The sequence below is a fragment of the Semicossyphus pulcher genome, unplaced genomic scaffold (genome assembly GCF_022749685.1).
Source record: "Semicossyphus pulcher isolate SPU_LCO1_2020_fin unplaced genomic scaffold, fSemPul1.0.p SCAF_3, whole genome shotgun sequence".
NCBI classification, from domain to species: Eukaryota; Metazoa; Chordata; class Actinopteri; order Labriformes; family Labridae; genus Semicossyphus; species Semicossyphus pulcher.
The window spans coordinates 15,642,481-15,665,555 of NW_027211704.1; the positions used below are offsets into that span (position 1 = coordinate 15,642,481).

The 23,075-nt window shown below is 42.7% G+C and overlaps 2 protein-coding genes across 2 annotated transcripts; one reads left to right on the plus strand and one right to left on the minus strand.

Annotated features, from left to right (window-relative positions):
* Positions 1 to 3,947: 3,947 nt before the first annotated feature.
* On the minus strand, positions 3,948 to 5,480 carry LOC138606575 (amphoterin-induced protein 1-like). The gene has a single exon (XM_069679044.1). It carries the CDS (start codon positions 5,478 to 5,480, stop codon positions 3,948 to 3,950), a length of 1,533 nt encoding a protein of 510 aa, XP_069535145.1.
* Positions 5,481 to 18,000: 12,520 nt separating this feature from the next.
* Positions 18,001 to 21,238, plus strand: LOC138606122 (G-protein coupled receptor 61-like). Its single transcript, XM_069678586.1, has one exon. It carries the CDS (start codon positions 18,001 to 18,003, stop codon positions 19,402 to 19,404), a length of 1,404 nt encoding a protein of 467 aa, XP_069534687.1. The 3' UTR covers positions 19,405 to 21,238.
* The last annotated feature ends 1,837 nt before the right edge of the window (positions 21,239 to 23,075 follow it).

Consider the following 23,075-nt stretch of genomic DNA (forward strand, 5'->3'; position numbering starts at 1 on the left):
AGTAATGACTGTGCACAAATTTACCGCACTCTCATAAAGGAATCTTGTTCAACTAAAAAACATCAAGATAAGACGTTAATATGACAACAGGATCTCTGAGGCCAAAATAGCGCTAGGCTGTCATGTGCTGGACAGAAGCTGGCAGCGGGGGAAATCCTGCAGTGGTCAACAAACCCAAATAAGGCCGGAAAGACTGAATGTTGCAAGAATAAAGTAAGTGTGAAGCTTAAGTGCACAAATAGGACTCCCTGGGTGAACAATTTCTGCTCCAGTGATCTGTTGGTCTCCTATTTCACCCTCAAGTGAACATGAGTCATTAGTGTAACACATGCTAACCTGACCGACTGATGCCTGATCTCAGCCCGAACAGACATAAACATCAGGACATCATCAGATCTGGAAGTTCAATATTTTACACTAAGTCAATATGAAGGTACAGCTAGCAGCAGGTTAGCTTAGCTTAGCATTCAGACTCTGAAAAGCTAGCCAGGGGTCTTGTGGTCACAAACGTGCTTTTTACAATTTAAACTTCTGTCTTTAAGTGCAGATTGAAGAAAGGAGATGAGGTCATTAGTGAGCTTTAGGGGAGCTAGTAAGCTAATTTTGTATCCTTCAGACCACTGACTGTATAGATGGACAACGTGTCTCCATCTACTCTCATTGTACAAAATTGAAGCCAAAATACTCCCGAGGCGGGCGGGCGCTGCCATCTTGAGCTGGTGATGTCATTTGGAGCCAGAGATGCGTAGTAGAGAACGACGGGTGTAGCCGCCATAGCCACTTCCGCTAACCAAAACACACACTTAAATTACCGGAAAAAACCCTGGCAAAGATCCCGCGTGTTTAACAGCAGCACAGCTTCTTTGTGTTGGTCTGAAGCAGACGTTCACAGATATGTAAACTTCAATGACTGTAGTGATTGTTTTAGTTACGTTTCCTCTCGCTGGTCCGCCTCTCTGCTACTCTGCTAATCTACTCTGCTAACCCAGAACAGATCGGCTGCAGGAGCCGGATTTGTCAACAGAGCTGTCAATCCTCCTTTTCACAGCATCAAATAACTAATTAAAAATGAACACTTGGACGTAAACCAGCATGATAAGAACTAACTATAATGACAGAAACCATGTTTGAGAAAAATGTATTTGACGTGTATTTTGATTTTATAGTTTGACTCATGTCCCATCTGTTAACATGGAGGAGGCGGGCTTTATGACCTATACTGGAGCCAGTCAGCAGGGGGCATAGAGAGATTATGGCTTCACTTTCAGAGAGCTGTCATGTCGGCCATCTTTTTATACAGTCGATGCTTCCGACAGAGTCAGGCTAACTGTTTCCCCTCGCTTTAAATTTTTACTTAAAGCTAAGCTAACCTAGTGCTGGCTGTAGCTTCATATTTACCAATTAGACATGTGTGTGCTGTCATTCTCCTCACTGAAATCCCATGCTAAGCATTTTTCCCAACATCTTGAATTATTCCTTTCACTTTATTTTCACAGTTTTGTATCTGAGATTGAATGCACACATTTGACAAGAATATAGTGGACATGATTCAGTATTTGTTGCCATATTTTAGTAGTTTATGAATTACAGGAACAATATAGACAAGAGATTATACAGGAAATAATAACATACAGTACGTCCCGGAACAGGATTGCATATATTAAAATAAGTGTGTGGGTCAACACAGAAATACAGCAGGTGACTGTGACGGACTAATGACGACTGTAAACACTGAACATGCAGCTTATTAATTCTCAGCATGAAACTCAGTCTTTGGTTATAAGTGACTTTCAGAGGAAAAAAGACACGTGTACAACATTAGCATACAGTAGATATACAGTATATAATTAAATAAAGCACTATAAAGTGATGTAACATTATAATGCTGTTAGACCACACTCACAAGGTCATGACAATATCAGAGGTAATACCTCCACAGAGACATTCAATTAAGGTGTTGATTCTCCTACGTGATCTCATTAAAGCACCATGAGAAGTGACGAAAAATAAAAGCTCTTTCAAAATAAAAGCATTGCTACATCTGTGATGGTGAGTTTTGCTGTAAACCTTTTACTGAGTAAAACATTTGCAACCTTAAGAAACAACAGTTTTTATTACTATTATAAATTATTAGTATGACTACGTATTCTTCTGTCATTATTAGTAGTGTAACTCTAACTACTAAGTTCTGTGACAATCATTACTGTAATATTAACATAATTTGTATCATGTCCATGTTTAGTTAAAAATCAAGACCTCTATATTTACATGTTATCCCTGTCAGACAGCCTGTTGGCTGCACTGTTAGCTGCAATTTGTGACTGTTTGTGAGGCGCCCTGCTGGCTGGCTGGCATTTGCTGTTAATTCAGGGTTGGGCACTAATGCCCACAAGGATTCAGTGAATGGTACTCGCTCTCTGCTGTTTCCCCTGGGTGACCTGCCGGTAAGTGTCTAATATAGCAGGACATACTGTACCGTGCACGTTACGAGTGAATCTCACACTACACATACAATTTTAACTGCATGCTAACCATATAGCAGGTTTATTGTTAGAGTTTGAACTCACTGTCACGTATCCAGTAATGTTCAAACACCATGAACCCTTTCTGAGCTGAATTTGAGGCTGAAAAGTGCTGTGGGAGAAAAAACTTGCAGCAGTGTCACTGAGAGTGGACAGCTGGGTGACTCAGGTGGCTTTGGGAAATGTAGTTTACGCCTAACAAGCTTTTTAACAATGCTTGTTTTCCTGATCCAGAAACTGTGATGTCTCTGCAGACCCCACAGAAAATGTTCATGTAATAATTAAGTCTCCCGGACGACACTGAACATTGGTGCTTAAAAAACAGGCATGACTGCATTTTAGTCCAGTGGTTAGAAGCCACTTAATCTGCAGGACTGGATGAAGTGGAAAGTAACATGCAGAAGAAGAATTACTGTCTGATAGTAGTCAATAGTTGTACTTATATGGATATAAATGAATCGGTATCACTTTCAGCACTACCTGCTGTGTGTATGAGGTCATTGGGATTTGTAAAACTGCCATGACACTGCATGTAGTTCAGTTTATTGTTATAATCTCTTTCAAATTTACTTTGAATTGTTTCTCCATAAAAAGAAAAACACGATGAGTCCATAGAATCTGAATGAAGTGAATGACAGTAAACATACAATGTATGGATTGTTTTTCTGTAATTGTATGCAGCTCCAAAATGACTTGAAATAGACCTGCATAATGTCAAAGCAGTATTTCAAACACTTCAACAGAAGGTCAACTACTGCAAACACGCATTATCAACTGAGCATTAACTCCCACTCAATTCTAAAATCATATAAAAAGATAAAATTGCATAAGAATAATCCTTACAGTGTGGTATCATGTAAAGGCAAAACCAAACCGGAATGTAAAACAGCATAAATATTAAACACCTTGCAGCAAGGATAAAGTGAGCTGTGCAAGCTCTGCATATAAATTAACTCCTCTTTCAAGCAGCAGCTTTCATCCAACATATTTAGAACTAACGCAGTGCAAAAAAAAAAGCTGCATAACTTTATTTAAAGCGCAGCCTGAGGATCGGTCTCCATGCTGTTTGTGATCTCAAAGTTAGTATTGCAAGCTTCAGTATTCCTTTAAAAAGAAATCATACGTTCTTAGTCCTTTGCATAGAAGATTCTTGCAGGGCCAGCCACTTATCAAAAATATTAGCTTAGGAGATCATTTAAAACGTGTGAGATTAATGCATTCATACAGATATTTTAGCTGACAATACATTTTGAGCACATTTTTGGGCTTTATCAGAATGTTTCGGGATGTTTTACATTAGGTAACAGTTCATGCTACTGCAGCAGTGCAGCAAGATGCAAACTTCTGAATCTTGCACACATTCAAAGCATTCAAATCCCCCACCTGGATCGAACCTTCACTGTCACACCCTGCAGCCTCTGATTCTTACACCACCATGGGGGTGTCGGAGCACACGGAGCTGACAGACTCTGCGTCAGACCTCCGTCTCTCCCTGTGGTCCCCCTGCCACTCCTCGTCTTCCTCGCCTATCGGGTTCAAACGCCCGTTCTGCTCCAGCTGGTCCTTGGGTTGCATGAAGGGCACGTGTCTGTAGGAGAATCCTCCACCTTCCACTCCTTCTTGCTGCTCCGTCTCGTCGTGAGAGATGCTGACAGTGGAGGAGTGGAGGCTGTCCCCAGGGTCGGTTTTCTCCAGACCCTGACCCGGACAGCAGGCGCAGCGGCAGGGGGTTAGGTAAAGGTAGATGAGAACCATCACAACACTAATCAGACATGCTACCAGGGTGGTGTAGGCTGTTTTCAGGTTCTCTAGTCCGCCGCTTGAGGTGGAATTAAACACCACTACAGTGACATACAGCGTCTCATTGAAGGACTCACTGGTGGCGAAGCAGGTGTAGACCCCTGAGTCCTCCACCTTCAGGGGTCCGATCTGCAGGCTGCCATCTGAACGCAGCAAAGCCGGCTTTGATCCTGGAGTTACTGGGATGTTTCCAGGCAGCTCCCAGCTCTTCATCATGTCCCTCTGCCTCGTGTCACAGTCCAGAACCAAGAACTGCTCCAGATACGCTTTCTCATCCATAATTCTGACCTCGCTGCAGTTCAAATAGGCCTTGTCCAGATCCAGAACGGCCATTTTCTCTTTCTGCGCTCCGGGTAACACACAGGTGTGGCTGCTCCTGAAGTCGATGGCAGAGCTGAGCTCCTTGAGGTGCCATTGTGCCAGCACGTCATACAGATCGCAGCTGCAGGGCAAAGGGTTGTTGTGTAAGTACAGACCGTTCTTGATCCAGGCGGGCAGAGCCTGGACCTCCTGCAGGGGCAGGGTTTTGATTCTATTTGCGGACACGTCCAGCAGTCTTAGAGCTTCCAGTCGTCCTCGCTCCTTCACCAGCTCCAGGGGGAAGCGAGAGATCTGGTTCTGGCTCAGGTAGAGCCTCTGCAGGCTGCTGAGGCCGGAGAAGGCCGAGCGATCGATCTGAGATATGCGGTTGTTGTAGAGCAGCAGCACTTCCAGGTACTCCAGCGGCTCGAATATGTACTCGTCCAGCTGACGGAGGCTGTTAGAGGACAGGTCCAGGTAACGAAGCTTCGTCACGTGCACAAAGGCCTCAGAGGAGAGGAAGTTGAGGCCGTTGTTGCTGAGCTGCAGACTGTGCAGCCTGCTGAGTTTGATGGGGGTCCATTCAGCCTGCAGCCTGGTGATGAAGTTCAAGCTGAGGTCTAGAACAGCTGTGTATTGAGGGAGAGCGGTGGGGACGTGTGTTAGATTCGCCTTGGAGCAGCTGATTATGTTGCTGGCACACACACACGTCTTGTGACAGTCCAGAGGGCTTCCCATGAACTGAGCGCTGACTCGCACTGATGACAACAACAGAGCCAGAGGTAAAACTGTGAAGAGGCTCCTTCTGCTGAACGCTGCGTCAGGGGCATGCTGGGAAATCCACCGTGACCCCCCCATAATGACAGGGTTACAAACTACAGGAGCCTGGATGTGTGCTAGTCCTCACAGAGGAGAGTCATGGAGCTGTAAGGACACATTGTACAAGGAGATCAATAAATCAGCAGGTTAACTGAAGATCAGCATGAAAGCTTTGAGGTCATCCTCTGTATGAGATCATCATAATGAGCACCTCATGCTTTAATGCACCTGGAGGTGCACTGCAGCAGCCAGATGATCAAAAAGTTATTTGTGCTAAAAAAATAAATACAAAAAGAAAATGTCAAAATAAGGGTACAAATAAATGAGATAGATTAATGTCTGCATTAATGATAGACATAATTTAAAACATATTTCCGTTTGCTTCATTCGACCATCTTTACATTATCTCCTCAGTGAGTCACACATATTTGTCCCAGCAGCCCCCAGCGTCCCGCCCGCTCCTCCCTCTTTACCTTTAGTCTGATTCTGAAGATCCGAGGAGAAAAACAGGAGGAAGTCTTCAACAGTCCGGTACTGAAGATGATCCGCAACAGGACAGTCTCCTCCTCTTCATCACAGCTGCAGAGATCCGCGGTCCCTCCTGTCTGTCACCGCCGGGACGCACTTGCAAGACTGACCGGAAAAGCCCGTCTGCTGTCCGCACTGGTGAGGAAACGCAGCCGTGTGATAGTTGATCTGAGGGGCGCTAACAGCAGAGCGGGGGGTGTGTCCCTTTTCTCCTCTCTCTCTCCTCCTCCTCCTCCTTTGTCTCCTTCTCCCTCTCTCTCATTTACACAATGCTATAGATTCAAATAAGTCACGTGACTATGTTTGACACTGTCATTGAGATATGACACTTCCTGCTCTGCTGGTCAAGGCCACCAGATGACAGCCATATATATTTCACATTAAGAGTGTGCAGCACTGTCATTGCACCTTTTTGTTTCTCCTTCCCTCAGAGCTCATTAGATTTTTAAATTGTCTCATTACTGTGCATATTTTCCTTAAACAAAAGATGTTGTCCTCTGGGAGTGCGGTGATCAGTGCCATGTGGTTCATGATGAAAAAGCCCTCTTGCTCCTGGTTCGTCTTATTGCTGTGGTGAAGGACAGGGCACATTGGCTGTGTGTGTGTGTGTGTGTGGGAAACTGCAGCTGCAGCAGTCTTAAAGCGCAGGACGTGATGTGCATGCAGAAGTGTGTGAGTAATCAATATGCAGAGTAAAGAGCCGGATGCACAGCGTGTGGTTAACATAAAGAGCTAAGAGTCCTAGAAAATGGATGAAAACATTTCTAAGATTGAAATGTGAGGCACCATCACTTGTTTCATTCATCTGAGTTACTATGGTTATTCAGTTCAGAGTTGCTTGTTGCTTACTCTTTATAGGAACCGTTGCCAGACCCAGTTTTGTAATGAAATAAGTCAATTTGAGTAAATTCAATTCAATTTCATTTTATTTGTCATTTCTATAATAAACACTCAGCATACATGGGGGCGAAATGTAGTTCCCCTCAAATCAGGAACACTAAAAAACAGAGACACACAACAAGACAGACACATTTGACATATGATTTAACATATTATTTTGGGAATGTGCAACATATAAGCACCAAAACAAAACAATGAATGTCCTTATGACCTGTAGGGGGCAGTAGAAACAGGTTGTGAGCACAGCATCAACATATCGTCTTTTAAAATGAGATGGCAAACTTGTTAGCAAACAGCATCTTGTTACACTGTCAGGCACTCCACCAGCCCCTGTGAAAAATCACTTAATACTAAAGTCACGTAATAAAGCTGAGGGGAGCTTTGGATTCACCTGATAAATCTCCTTAGGCGCATCAATTTGAGCGGCCTCTTTGACAATGTTTTCATATTGCCACTTTATCCAGTGCTACCATGAAAATGTTGATTATAGCCCCTTTTATTAGGCATTTTGAAGCCAGAGTCGTCTCCAAGACCGACCTCAAGATCAGGAAATAAACAGGACCAGCAGCAAAGTAAGGCCCTGCAGTGGATAGTGTGTTTCAATAAAAAAAATCTATAAAATTAGAACAAACCAGGTCTTACAAAGTAAGCCTGGCGCTTACGGGGCCCCTGGAGTTCATCAATGCAGCTATACGCCAACACTAACCCTAACCCTACCCTAATGCTAACTGCCAAACCCCTAAACCCTGACCCTTACACTAGAGTTAACCATAAACCATAAACCGTTAACCCAAACCCTAAACCCCCTAACTCAAACCCTATACTCCTAACCCCTCAAACCCCTAACCCACTAACCCTAACCCCACCAACCCTAGACCCCTAATCCTCTAACGCTAGAACCCTAACCCTAACCTTATCCCCCTAACCCTTACTTTATCCCCCTAACCCTAACTTTATCCCCCTAACCCCTCTAACCCTAAAACCATAACCCTCTAACCCTAACCCACCCATCCCTAAGCAGAACTCTCACTTGATACATTGTTGTTATGAAAATGTTGATTATAGTCACTTAAAAACTGAATTTTGGCAGACGAGCCCTTCAATAACAGGGCCTCAATATAAAGTTATAAACAGGACCAATAGTAGAAAAAGGTTCTCGACACATTATTGGATATTGTGCTTAAGTTGTGCTTATTCTAAAACTGTATGTGTGACCTTTCAGTAGAAAAATTGCAGGTGAAGTGTTTCAGGAAGCCATGACAGTGAGTCAGCATGTACAGTATACAAGGACTCTGAAACCAACTCATCTAAATAGAATGCAGACCTCTGCTTTACCACAGTGACACACCAAAATGTCTGCGGTGAGGGCAGTATGACAAGACACACACACACACACACACACACACACACAGAACTATTGAAGCCAAACTTTGAAGGTGAAAAGGGCGTCGATGCAGCCGTCAACATGACAGATGACCATCCAGCTCACGTCGAGCTGATCATTAAATACATGTTATGAATCTTCTGAGCACAAGGTCACCTCACACTGAAACCCTCACGGGGAGACAGCGGTCCACTGGCCTGGTTGCTATGGGAGCCGAGGGTAAAAGGTGATGGAGGAGAATGAGAGCGCTGGGTGTGGTATAAATGATCATCATGTGAGGGCTGTAGGAGACACTTGGAGGGTGAGACTTACAATAAAAACATCATTTGACATGAATCAGTAAATGTGCCAAAAGGCAGAAGAGTAAATAAAAGAAGGAAGTTGTGACGACAAATGGGTGCAAAAGGTTGAAATGCAACACTTGAGTCTACTAGTCTTTAATTAGAGCTTTAAACTGTGGCGAGAAATCAGAGTGTGACTCAAGGGTCACACTGTGAGGTGTCGCTTACAGGACAGTGTTACATTATACACACAGCTTACATCCCACACACTTTAAGTCTAGTATATGTCCTGTTGACAAAAATAAAAGTCTTATAATTGTAACTCTTTGATCATTTCTGTAGTTTTTGGCACATTAAAAGCAGATTTATGAAGCAATCATGGCCCAGCTAATTAATTTAGGAGCTTTCTTGTGACCAAATATAAAAAACGGTGATATAACAAGCGAGAGGGGAAAATCCATGTGCTTTCCTTTGAGGCATACATGACTACAAAGTACTACTGTGTACTAAGAGTCACAATGATAAAAATAAAGATCTCTGTTTTCTTAAGAAAAAGCAGCCGTACCACAGTATAAAAAACATGTTATAAGTGCTTTATTAAAACTGACTTAGATAAATGAACTTGAAAAACAACCGAGCTTATTTAAACTTTTGTTTGCATAAACTCTACAAGTTGAAATGACTTTGTGACGATATGAATCTGGATCAGCTCGGAGTGCTGTGACTTTAAGAAATGTATCTGATTCTTTCAAGTCAACAACACAAACACAGAAGAATTGTCTGAAACATTCAGCATATACCAGTTATCATTCGTTTGAAAGCCTTAAACACCACAGGCGCTGGTTTAGCTCAGTTGGTAGAGCAGGCGCCCCGTGTACAGAGGCCTCCGTCCTCGACGCACTGGTCGCAGGCTCGACTCCTGGTCTGCCGATCACTTGGGGCACGTCATCGCCCACTCTCTCCTCCCCACATTTCCTGTCACTCTTCACTGTCCTATCAAATAAAGGCATCTTAAAAAAACCCAACCTAAAACACCAATTATGGAGAGATATATGTTACAGTAGGCAACAACAGTGTCCTAATGATTACAGGATGTGGAGCCGCCTGTGTTAACCAAGCTGTGCAGGCACAATGCATCTGCAGGCTCCACTGTGTGACAATGTGACACGGATCTCAGCAGCAGTAATTATCTATCATTAGCTGCTGTTTTTAGCGTGAGGACACAAAGACACATGAGCACACACACACATGAAACCAGGCACATTGTGCTGTTTCTACTCATCAGATTAAGCATTACTGGAATGATGCAGAGAATGTGGCCCGGTGGCCTTTTTCTTGGGGTAAAACTCGTTATCATGCTAAAGCCAGGCTTAAAAAAACAACATAACAATTCTGATGAAAAGATCAAAACCAGACCAGAAGATGAATCACACCCTTTACTGATGACATGTACCGTTATTACGGTAAAAAGGACACTGTAGTTTATTTTGAGTCAACCCTGCGTACTACATCCTGCTGCTATAAATACTCACAAGCAAATCAGATGTGTATAAATCCACGGCTGGAAGTAGTCCCCTACAAAAATACTGTTTACTCCAGCTAGAGTAACTTTAAATAAAAACACAATGTCCAGCTGTAGGACGCAGTTTATATATGTGACCTGTTATTTAAAGTTTTACGTCTTTAATCTTCAAAAAGGAATGATTGAAGCATTGACTCCTGGTGGATGGATGTCCCGCTCTCGGTGGATTTACTGTCCTCCTGTGAATTATGAATGAGGCAAAGTGGCAGCAGGTTAGGGTGATATCCATCAGCTAAATGAGATCTGCTTCTGTTCTGAAGATGAGCTGCTCTCAGCTGAGACAATGATGGGTGTAACTGTTGTGTAAGAACTCACACTGAACATGATATATACATGATATAAGCTGATGCATCATATATTATCGATGTGAGGCTATATGGTGGCATCAGACGATAGAAAAATAAATATTGCTTTCAAATGTTTTTTAATATCAAGGTCGTGACTGCAGAGTAAAATGGCAATATATCACGACAAGTGTCTGTAATAAAAGTGTCTTAATAAAGTTAAATGTTTTTGGAGTTTATTCATCAACATCATCATCATCAAATTTTATTTGTATAGCGCCAAAACATAACCAGAGTTATCTCGAGACACTTCACAAAAAGAGCAGGTCTAGACCGACTCTTTGTTATGTTTTTTAAAGAGAGGCCCAACATGAATCACCATGAGTAGCACTTAGCAATATTCGGCACATTGGCAGAAAAACTTCCTTTTAACAGGCAGAAACCTCGAGCAGAACCAGACTCATGTTGAACAGCCGTCTGCCTCGACTGGATGGGCCGAACAATGGGATAGAAGGAGATGCAGGATAGAGACAGGCAAAGAGAGCAACAACAACATATGTGCTTGTTACATGAACAACAACAGGTAATACTTATGGTTACAATGCCAATAATAGTGGTACACTAGTGTGAAAATTAGCGAACAAATAAATTAGCGCAAGAAGCAGAGTAATGATAAAGGCTGTAGTAATCGTAATTGTAACAGTTGAAGTCAACAGGTCTACTATTAGCATTAGCAGCAACAATAATGATACTAGCAGCAACAATAATGATACGATGGGGAAGACTGATGTTAGTAGTTGTTGCAAGTTTATTTAAAGAACACTGGTCTGTACTGTTGACAGGGTTATTGTGTCCTAGTTTTACATCAGACTAAAATGAACAAAGTTCATTGCAGATGAAAACATTCAGGCTCAGTTTCCTCAATGGAGAATCTGTAGTTGCTCTATTAAATTGGTAACAGGATTAATCACACATATTTCTTCAAAGCCAGAGCGAGAACAGACAAACCAAACCAAGAAAACAGCTTTCCATTGAGCATGAACACTGCACAGGCTGGATGGTTGCTTCTCTACATCTCGCACTATTCAGCAAACATTGTTTGTTTGCATGTTCTTCATTATGTAGGGCACAATGCACATTCAACTGAGCTCCTAAGTGTGTGCGCCAGTGACCTCACTCCACACCAAAACAGTTCTTAGAAATCTATCTGCAATCTCTGTTACAGTGGGATGAGAAGGCAGCTCATGTACCACATGAACAATATAGTGGACACACTGCCACCATCTGGCTTAACCAGCACACTCAGAGGCCTGTTCAAGAGGCTCCTTTACTGAGTATCTGGATAACCTTGTAAAACCAGAGAAACATGGATAGAGAGAACGATATGTTCAGACTTAACCAGATAACTCAGGAAAGATGCTTCTAGAAGAGCTGTGTTTGGTCTTCCTGCTTCCTCCTCACTGCACTGAGACAAAGGTGCTCCATGCATTTTGTTGGAACATATAGAGACAGTGCTACCATTAAATATGACATCAGTTTATATTTCAGAAGTAACATTAGTCACAATTATTAACTGTGACTGAAAAAGAACCAATTAAATCACCTGATCAAGGTCTGATATAAGGTGGATCTCAGGATCTTTTAATGATTGAATTATCAGCTAGTTGATGATCTCAAAGAGGTCCTCAAAATGGGACTATTTACATAGTAACAGAGGAGACTACATCATCATCCCACCTAAACATACAAACCACATGCATTTGCATGACAGCAGCTACCAGCCTTGCTTTCCTGCTGCACATTGATTAAAAAAAGCAACAGAATCCCTGTTATGATCCAACAAAATATTATCAGGTGTTTTTGTTTAATCCCTGATGTCAAACAGTCCATCAATCCCAGTAAAGATAGTGAATAGTTATTGGGAGCACAATCTCGGAACTCGTCGGCTATCGTCCGACCATGATATAGCCTCTGGGTGAAACGGCCAACTATTGGGGGCGTCCAGAGTAGTCAGCGGTTAACGATAAAGGAATTCCTTTTCCGTGTGCTGCATTCTTTGGAGTCCGTCAAGCAACTTGAGAAGCGAGAATGGAGTTGAAGTTAAGGACGAATGGTTGTGATTGTTGGCTGCACTTGCATGTGCAATACAGAGAGATTAATAAAAAGCTAAATCACTGATGGGAGCCGGGATGGTGTTATGACGGAGTGCGTTCCACAGACTGTTTTAATGCATTCACCATTATCCATTAGCCTGCTAATATGTGATTGGTCAATACTTCTCAGACTACAAATGTACTACAAATAGGAACCCGAACACTTCCTGTGTAAAATCTGGTCCCGCGCCTACAGTTTCTGTATGTTGATGCAGAGTCTGTAGATAGAAGTTAATGGGAGCATAAGAATATTTCAGGTACTGTTTTTGTGTCTTGAACACACACACACAGCCACAGCGTATCAGCTGATCTTCATCTTCTTGTGTGACTGCTGTGATATGAACCTTCCTCCCCAAGTGTCTCCACAGCAACATTCATCACTTCACCTTTAATCTGCAGCAACATCGCCCCAACACATCTACGAGGTACCTGAACACACGACATGACACATACGTAAAGAATCTCTCTTGTGCTTTTACTTTGATCTTATTACACACACAGCTGGTTAATGTTCCCCCACGCCTCGCTGCTAAACGTGCATGTTAAATTTGACCTGATTGTTTGTGTAGGCTGCAGTAATCATGTTTCTGCTGTGGTTTTATATCTGAGTGCGGCTGATATCTGTGGGTAGTTATTATTGGCAGTGGGGGCTCTCTGGGGTTACTGCGGCGTCCTTTTGCTATTTCTGAGTGCGAATGTGGAGTCTATTTTCGAGGTTGCCATGGAAACCATTGTATTTGTGTTGGCAGCGATTGGTGCTGCCGGCCGAGCAAGACTCTGCTATTTTTGTCATGAGTCAACACCTGATATACACACTCACACACACACACACTCAGGTGCACATGCCTGAATACTGAGAGCAGTAACAGACGGATCTACACTGAATCAATGTGAAAAAAACCACACCTGCTCGTACACCAGCGTTCACACTGTTTGACAGGTTTTATATGTTTGACATCATGTGTATGTTTCCATCTCTCCTTAGTGCTACCAAACATCTTGATACAGCTTCACCATGACAACTGTAGTAATCGGCATCCATTAAATCTCTCCATCCAGCAGCATCGTGTCTTCTTATGTTCGGCTGTGCAGGCACGTTTCAGGTGTTTCAGCATGTAATTTGTCGTTTTACACACTGAACAACTGGTTTACAATGTTCAAGAGTGCTATAGTGGGATGTAGAAATGCTCCAAGTAATATCATGATGTTATTTTTATTTTAATTCATCTACAGATCATTTTCTTGACTTCTTCCTGTCTGTAATAGTGTTGAATGCTCACCCCACTTCTAAATGAAAAGGTGTCTATGTTACTATCAAAAACCATATAAAAAAGCAGGAAAAAAAATCACATTTGAGAAGCTGCAACCAGATTTCTTTTTGCATTTCTCCTTAAAAACTGGATCTGATCCCAGCTGTCATTGGGTGTTAAGCAGGGTACATCCTGGACTTATTGCCAGTCAATCACAGGGCTGACACATGGAGACAGACAACCATTCATGCTCACATTCACACCTACGGGCGGTCACCAATGAACCTAACGAGCTTTGGACTGTGGGAGGAAGCTGGAGTATCTGGAGGGAACCCACGCATGGACGCGAAGAACACGCTCCGCACAGAAATGCCCCCACCAGCGTTCAAACCAGGAACCTTCTTGCTGTGAGGCAACAGTGCTAACCAATCTGTCACCTGGTTTATAATCTGTTTGGGGCATCAGACTGGGGGGGAAAGGGGGACTGAGTACACAGGGCCTAATGTAAGAAGGGCCCACAAAGTTAAAACAATGAATAGTTGTCAATGAAGGTAGGTGCCCTTAGAGTATGTCTAAGTTTGGGGCCCAGGATTTTGTGCAACACCCCTGAATGTATCCAGAACTAGATACATAGAGAAGAACAGAGAACTAGAGTGATCCATCGATTCACAAGAGCTGCTACAAGTTGAAACCTGCTTTTTGATAGTGAAAGAGGTGTAAGATGTGATCCATAATATGCAGATGTTATGAGTAAGATCACAGGGAAGCTTACAAATGCAAATTAAAAACACCTTGGACCCTCGCAGCTTCAGGCTTACTCCTTCAGCGCGGTAGCCGTTGCCATAATGGCCCAGATTTCATTGTCCTCTGCAGACGGAGCAATGAGATGGAGTGTATATGAAAAAGATCACCGTGGCAACAAGGAGCCCCAGTTTGAGAAGCTGGGATGGTGGAGGCTGAGGCCGGGCCAAATCAGTGGCTCACTGCCTTGGTGAATCCTGCACTGGAGGGCACTTTAAACCATGAAATTACAACCTGAATCACTGCTGATTGACCAAGTAAATAAAGTGCGAGTGGAGCAAGAAGTGATGGATTAGATATGAGGGGGAGGTCTCTGTGCAGCGTGCAGATTCCTATTAATAAGCGGACACAGAAGGTCACCTGGAGGTAACAGTGGGAGCATTAACTGGCAAATAAGCTATCTGGAAAACAAGACTGAAAATGGAGAGACTTTGCCTGATACTAGTGATCAAAAATACTCTGTGGAATGTTAGTATTATAATATGTGAGTCTTAGTTCGGTGTATTTTGGCTACTCTGCTCTGCTTTAGCTCATTTTAGCAAGCTAGCAAGCTACTCCCAAGACACATTTCTCCTACGGGAGGCAATAACAGTAACTGTCATCAGCATGCTAACCTGCTAATGTTTGTATACGTTAGCATATCTGCAGTTAGCATGTTAACATAACAAACACTGGATGGTAACTGTTTCCATTTTGGTACAATTTAGTTTGTAACATGGGCACAGCTTACAAAGTAGCATTGTGGATTCATGGATGTAGAATGTAATGTGACAGGCTAGTTTTAGCACGTTAGCATTGTTTCAAAGTACATAGCTTAAGATGGCAAGAATTTGACTTTTTTCAAAGGTGTTTAGTAAGTAGAAATTTTGACCCGGTTTAATTAGATAGCCTCGGAACAGACAAACTGAGGGGCTCATGTTTTATTTTGCTCTGGCAGATGTGTTTAATCCCCCTACCATTCAGGCAGATTTCCCTCCGTCTTGATTCAGGTCAGGCCAATCACAATAGTTTATGGGTTAGCCAGGGCAGTACTTTACTTTATTGTTGGGCTAAGTGTTAGCAGCTGAATCATGTCTTGCCATTCGTGTATTATGGAGGACTAGAAGCTGTGTAAGTTTGATGATCTAGTCAAGCAGCCAACAGCAACGTCACGTTTCATTGTCTCAGATTGGTTGTAGCATCCGGATGCATTTTGGTCTGTGATAACAATAACACCCCTTAAAAATGAACTAAGCAGTGCCAGACCAGAGCAGTGACTAAACTTATTTGATTCATTCTCTAGAGGATGATGAATGTCTTGACTAAATCACATGGCAGTCTCATAGTTGTCAAGGTATTGAGATATTTGTATAACAATATTTTTTTAGATGTGTTGGAGATATTTTAATCACTCATGTGGCACCAGTAAGATGTCTAAAATAATCTGTTTGATTAACACACACATCATAACCAGTTCCTAAATTCTGAAGTCAAAACTTGGCTGTACGGCGAGGACACTAGGACCCTGTGGATGCAGCAGCTCTGGTCCTGTTTCTCGCAGCCTCCTGCTCCATCTCTGCAGTCACTGTGTGTGAGTGGAGGGGGAGAGCAGAGAGCGAGCTGTATCTTTGCAAGCATTTACATCAGCATCGTCTCAGAAAAATCCCTGCCGCCACGGCCGAAGTCATCCAGGGAGGAGGATGCACGAGGAAGATCGCGGCATGGGAAGAGAAACAGGCTTGTGCAGAGGGAGGCACTTCATCAGGATTCATATGATACAGTGATTGATGTCCACTGTGAGCCTCAGCAGTGGGAGCTACACCAGGTTTTCATCCTTGGAGACCAAAACAGCAGGCAGCTGCATCAGGAAATACTCTGATTCAGGTACATCATGCTCCCCGCTTGCTCTCTCTGCTTCTTCCCCTCACGCTCACTGATTCTCTACATATTTTCCTCGCTTGTTCTCACTCTCTTCCTCTAATCTCCTGATTATATACTGCTGAGTGCAACGATAAATCTAATTCAGCTGTAATGTGATATATAGAATGTGGGCTAGCTTTATACAGTGGGTGTAATGCATTAATGATTAATATATAAACGAGTAGGCGGTTAGACATGACTAAACCAGGCAGCAGGGTTCAGCTGAATTGGGAGTACCCCTATGTGTGATTTAGAGTCGTTGCTCACTGAGGGTGATCATTCATGGTGATGAGGGAGATTAGAGCCAATTTTATACCCGTATTTGCAGTGTTATCACCTCAGACAGGAGAAGGAACATCCCAGGCTTTTTTTAACATCAGTGGCAGAGAGCAGTCATAGTGGTAGGCAACTGGATTTCCTTGATCTGACATAAATATAGCAGCAGCCACCCATGTCTGTTTGTTGTCTGTAATCACCAGGCACGGTTAATATGCAGACAGCCTCTGCAGCCTATGAATACCCTCCGGTTTTCCATTTGAAACACTAAATTCACTCGTACCAAGTGGCAACACGCAGTATCATACAGTGCAGCGATTCTTAAACCCACATGCTGGCCTTCCAGAAACCTCATACACAATCAGATAATAAACAAAAGCTCTTATAGCAGTTGTAGATTTAGTTGAAAAGGACTATCAGATATCCAGTGATAGGATTGGGCTTAAGGAATTAGTGAGCACTCATGCATTGGCAGGATGTGTGGTTGAAAAGTATCTATCACCTGCAGCACACCAGGAAAGGAACGGTATAGATTTATTCTTGACCTCTTTTTTTTACTGTTATAATAAAGAAGTTGTAAACGATCACTATGATCATACACATGTGCCTTGGGCATTGTTAATTGCTTGCCGAAATATGGATTAATCTGTTTAAGAGACTCAACTCTTCTGCCTGTCCGTCTCCAAAATATTGTACTCCTCCAGCTACAAAGGTGCCAAATGTCCCTTTCTTGAATAATGCATACTTAATTGGATGAATTAGTTTGAGGGCTGGCTTTGGATTATCTTATCAGTAAGAAGCCTTAACAGAGATTTGAGAAGGTAAGGAGGATTTCATAAAACTTCATCTGAGTGAATTAGTCCTAATGGAAGCCCGGGCAAAAATGAAACTTGCACGTGCAACTTATTGGAAGGATTAGCTATAGCCTAGAAGTCCAAACAAGGGATCACGTGCAAACTTGGGTACACTTGAATTCACGATTTGTATTAATCTATTTCTCTCTTGTTTTCAGGGTGTGCTCTGACTGATGGCAGACATGAAGACTTTCTAGATGGAATCATAAAATCGGAACCTCCTGACAATCACAGCATCGTCCTCGAAACTACGAGGCAGCTTTTGACCTCATTTTAAGCCGTTGTTTTCTGGCCGTACTTCCTGGCTTTGAAGGATGGGTGATGGGCCTGTGACTGCTCCTGCCTGCCTGCCTCATCCCACCCTTCAATGGAGCCGATGTGGAACTCCTCCCACCCACCTCCACAGCTCATGTCCAACATGTCTGCCTCCTCTCTGCCTGAGGGCTGGGCTCTCTCCCAGATCTTAGCCCTGCTGGCCATGCTGCTCATGGATCTGCTGGCTGTGGTGGGTAATGTGGCCGTCATGGCGGTGATTGCCAAGGCCCCACAGCTCCACAAGTTTGCCTTCGTCTTCCACCTGTGTGTGGTGGACCTGCTGGCGGCCCTGGTGCTGATGCCCCTCGGCATGCTCTCGAGTCGAGCCTTCTTCGGGGAAGCCCTGTGTCGGAGCTACCTCTTTCTCAGTGTGTGCCTGGTTAGTGCTGCCATCCTCTCTATCTCCGTCATCAATGTGGAGCGTTACTACTACATCATACACCCCATGCGCTATGAAGTTAAGATGACTGTTGGCCTCGTAGCATCAGTCCTGGTGGGGATCTGGGTCAAAGCTCTGGCCATGTCTGCTCTGCCTCTGCTCGCTTGGTTCCTACAAGGTGGAAGAACTCCTCTTTTGGAGAGTAGTGCGGTCGGGGGAGTAGGTGGTGGGGCAGTCGCACCTCCCCCTGCTCAGGGTCACAGGCGCTGCTCACTGCATTGGACAGGAGGAGGGTCAAATCGCATGGCCTTCATGGTCCTGTTCACCCTGGTGTATTTCCTGTGCCCACTGCTGGTCATTCTTGTTGTGTACTGCAATATGTTCAAAGTGGCTCGGGTAGCAGCCATGCACCACGGGCCTCTGCCTACCTGGATGGACACACCTCGTCGCCAGAGGTCAGAGTCACTCAGCAGTCGCTCCACAATGGTTACCAGCTCTGGGACGGGGACCGGGACAGGAAGAGCGACCCCTCAGCGCCCCTTTGGGGGAGGGAAGGCGGCAGCAGTGCTGGCAGCGGTAGGGGGGCAATTCCTTTGCTGCTGGCTGCCCTACTTTACTTTCCACCTGTATTCAGCTCTGGCTGCCAGCCCTCCAGCCACTCTAGCCTCTCTGGAGGAGGTGGTCACCTGGATCGGCTACTTCTGCTTCACCTCCAATCCCTTCTTCTACGGCTGTCTCAACAGGCAGATACGGGAGGAGTTGGGCAAACATCTCCCTTGTCTATTTCGTCGAGCAGGAGTTGAGATGGAGGACAGACTGCCCAGCCGTGAGGGATCGATAGAGGAGAACTTCCTACAGTTTCTTCAGGGCACTGGCTGCAACTTGGATCCTCAAAACTCTCACAGCACCTCCAGTCCTAAAGGTGAGGCCGGCTGCCCCGTGGCTCAGCCCCAACCGCTAGAGCCAGCACAGCCCATACCTATCGATTTCCGAATTCCTGGACAAATTGCAGAAGAGACTTCAGAGTTTATTGAGAATGAACAGGCGAAAAACAACCATATATGTACAGACAGTTAAGTTTCAATACCTTTATTTCCTGAAAATAAGACTTATTTTAACAATATAGATAACAACTGTTCCAGCAAAGAAAACATGAGTCTCTATTTCTACTTTCTGCTGTCCAATGGCTCATTAGAATGACTTTAAATTGTATCTTTGAATCCATGCACTTTGCCTCATTAGATTTCTTTTTGAAACAGCTACCAGACACAATGTGAGGCAGTGGTTTGAGATCTTTGTTAACAGGGAGAGTACTGCTGGATTTTAAAACATTCCACACGACCGCTCTGTACAGTAAAAACTCAGTGAATTAACATTGATGTATTGTTAAGTCTGTTTTTTTTAATAGAAGAAAAACATTATTTATATTTTGTCATTCCACAAAGAGTATTTCCTTTGATCTCAAATTAATGGAATACTTGCTGAAACAGACTGGCTCCCTCTCAATTCAGAACTTCACTGTCGTTTCAAAGACAGTCTGCTGTTACACGAACAGCCTTTGTATTCAGAAAGAAAGATGGAAACCGATACAGTATTTGTAACTGCCAAATCAATTATCTCTGACGCCCCTCTAAGTTGATTCTTTTTTGAAAGACTTTGTAAAGTACAACAACAAAAGTAAAGTGAAGGAAGACAGCAATAATATTTTAAACAGTATTTATAGGATCCATTGAGAAAAAAAGCACTACTGTCACTTTTGATTGGCAGTTGGGCTTTCATCAGTGACAAAGCCCCTCTTAATGCCAATCTGCCAATTATAATCGATTAGGAGGCGTTCGTGTTGTGGCCTAACTCATGGAATTACTTGGAGTTGTTTACAGATAACATCCCAATTTTATCCTCCTTTTTTTGGTGCTTGTCCAAACACATCTTTTTTTTATTTCCTAAAAAGAAAGCCAGATCTTTTGGGAGATCCTTTCAGAATAAAGGCTGACGTAAAATTCATCTTAAGGGTCACCCAGCTTCCTGCCATGTGACGTATTTAACCGTGTATTTGGACAAAGAACTTAAAAAACCGATTGATGCACTTCACTGCATTCAAATATGATTCTATTTCTTACATTCGTTAAATGTATTAAACTGTATGTTATGTTTAGTAAAACTGTATGAGTTGTGGGTTGTGTACTTCACTCAACACGCCCATTTTTCTTTTTAATTGTGAGTTGTTACGAATTATATTTTGAGGAGATGTATTTTAACACGTATGCAGTAACTGCCTTCTTTGTTTCTTTTCCAGCATTGAGATTTTTTATCCCAGAAGGAGAATATACCGACTGCCCTGTTCATCAGGGTTTTTATACAGTACCTCACAAGCAGGAAAAAAACAACATTATTTACAATCCTGCACAGTTCCATGTCAAGTATGACTCCTGCACACTCTATTCAAATGTTGTAAGGAGACTAAAGCAGGGGTGCAAATGCGTGATTACGTTTTTATTAAAATGATGGTACAGACTTTGCTACGTTTTTCAGCTTAGGTTCGACAATGAGATGAAGTAGTATTTTATATCAAGTGTTAGGTGTGATGAATACGAAATGTGGAAATGACGGAAAAACAGAATCTTTCTTACATAATGTGGAAACAGGGTTTTTAAGATATTTTATTTCAAAGGTTTTTTTTATTTTTAGCGAGAATGCCAATCCAAAATCAAAAGCTTGTTCAGCTACTTTTCATCATGTCTGAATATCCCAAACTGTGAATGATGTTTGTGTTAGGATTTTACCTTGTTCGGAGATTGTTTTTATTATGCTGTGATGAAAAGAACGACTTCCACTGTACTGCGATGATATGAATGTGTTTAGAAAATACATGGTGAAAAGCTGAGTGACAGATACTGTTGTAATAAAGAGTTTCTATGTTTGTAAAACATTTTGGATGCATCCTTTTAATTTAACCCTCATAGTTTACAGCCTTTATAGCATCTGTAGTGCCCTGTTTCTGTATTGACGTGTGCGGCAAAATCTCTCTGCTATGCGCTCCTTTGCAAAGACGGGGGGATGTGAGGATGCAGTTCAAACACTTTGACCTTAAAGTAACATTTCAACTTCAAAGACCAAAGCCAGTGATGCAACTGCCATCAGAAAGTAGATAGATAGATAGATAGATAGATGGATAGATGCTGTGTTTCAGTTGGAAGCTGCTGGTGCGCGACAGGCCTCACACCTCAGTGATGGACCTCTGTCAAACCGCCCCCAGCTTCACCAGGCTCTTCCATCCCCATGGCAATTATTACCTAGTGACATTTCTCAGTGTTGTGGTGGGCGGGAGGAGGAGCGTGCTCTATTGGGAATCCAACCAGACACCCTTATCTGTGACTTCTTAAAATACACTCTCTAGACTAAACCAGAGCTGACATTTTTCTGTTGTTAATTTTGTTCACATTCTTGGGAGAGCGTGTGTGAGTACTATAAGCTGAAATGACTCTGCCCATTCTGCTGTTTAGAATTACCTCTGAATGTTTCTTTGTAATCTTGAATAGCTTTACCTTGTTATATATAGTTTTTAAATTGCTATTTAAACAGACAGATAAAAGATTAATGATTACATATTTTGTTTGAGATAAGCCATTCCCAAACTTAGGAATGCTGCGGCCCACTTTGAAATCCTAAAATAGTCTTGGGCTCATCCAAACCTCCAATCAAGCAACACTGATCAACACTATCACTATAGTCACTGTGAGACTATCATACTACTAAGTACTTCCGTATATTTTCATTTCATAAACACAAACATCTTAGCTTCAGCCTTCAATAAATGTGGTGCAACTAATTAATTCATCCATTTAAAGACAACAATTTTTAAGGCAAATAACGTGCAAATAGTAAAATTTTAAAATATAATGTTTATTTTCTTATTGTTAATGAACTCTGTGGCCGACCTGTAGTACCTTTATGGCCCGACAGGGGGCCCTGGCCCACACTTTGGGAATCACTGGTCTAGATTATTAAGACATTTATCTTTGCATTTAGATTACAATTACCTGCAATGGTAACAGCAAACTGATACGTGGGCTACTTCTAAAGTAAACAAGTTGCAAACAAAAGATATTCCGGTAGGAGTCGAAGCCAAAAAAAGAAAAAGGGCAAAGAGAATTCAGTTGGAGCTGAAAAAAGAAAAAAAGAAGTTGGAAAGAAGAACTGAAAGTGGAAGTCCAACAGGGCTTGTTACCTTCACTGTAGCGCTGGTTTGTGCTTCACTTGTTCCTTAGAGAAATTAGTTTCAGCTAGTCTGTCTGTTGTTTGGTGCGGAGCAGGTTAACATGTATTGGATCAGAGCTTTACACTGAAAGCAGCAGCTGAAAATGAACCAGGAAAATCAGCTAAAAGAAGCTAAGCTTTAAAATGTATTTTTATTTTACCAAACAACCCAAAGAGTTGAGTCCAGAGAAAGGTCGGTGCTTTAGATTGCATGAATCCTGGGGCTGGTAATCAGGAAAAAGTGATGAAGCAAATGGACAAGGAGGTTGCAGAAACAAACCTGTAATGAGAACATAGACACAGAGAGAAAGAGAACAATATAATTTGTTACCACCAACTTTCTCTGAACATTATCAGCATTTTACAAAAAAGAGGGACAACAAGCAGACAAGCCAAAGTTGGGGAGACAGAGTGGAAACATGTAATATTTCCTTACAGCACATAAGCTTAACAGTGATGGTTTTAATGGGGCTAAATTGCTTCTTTAACAT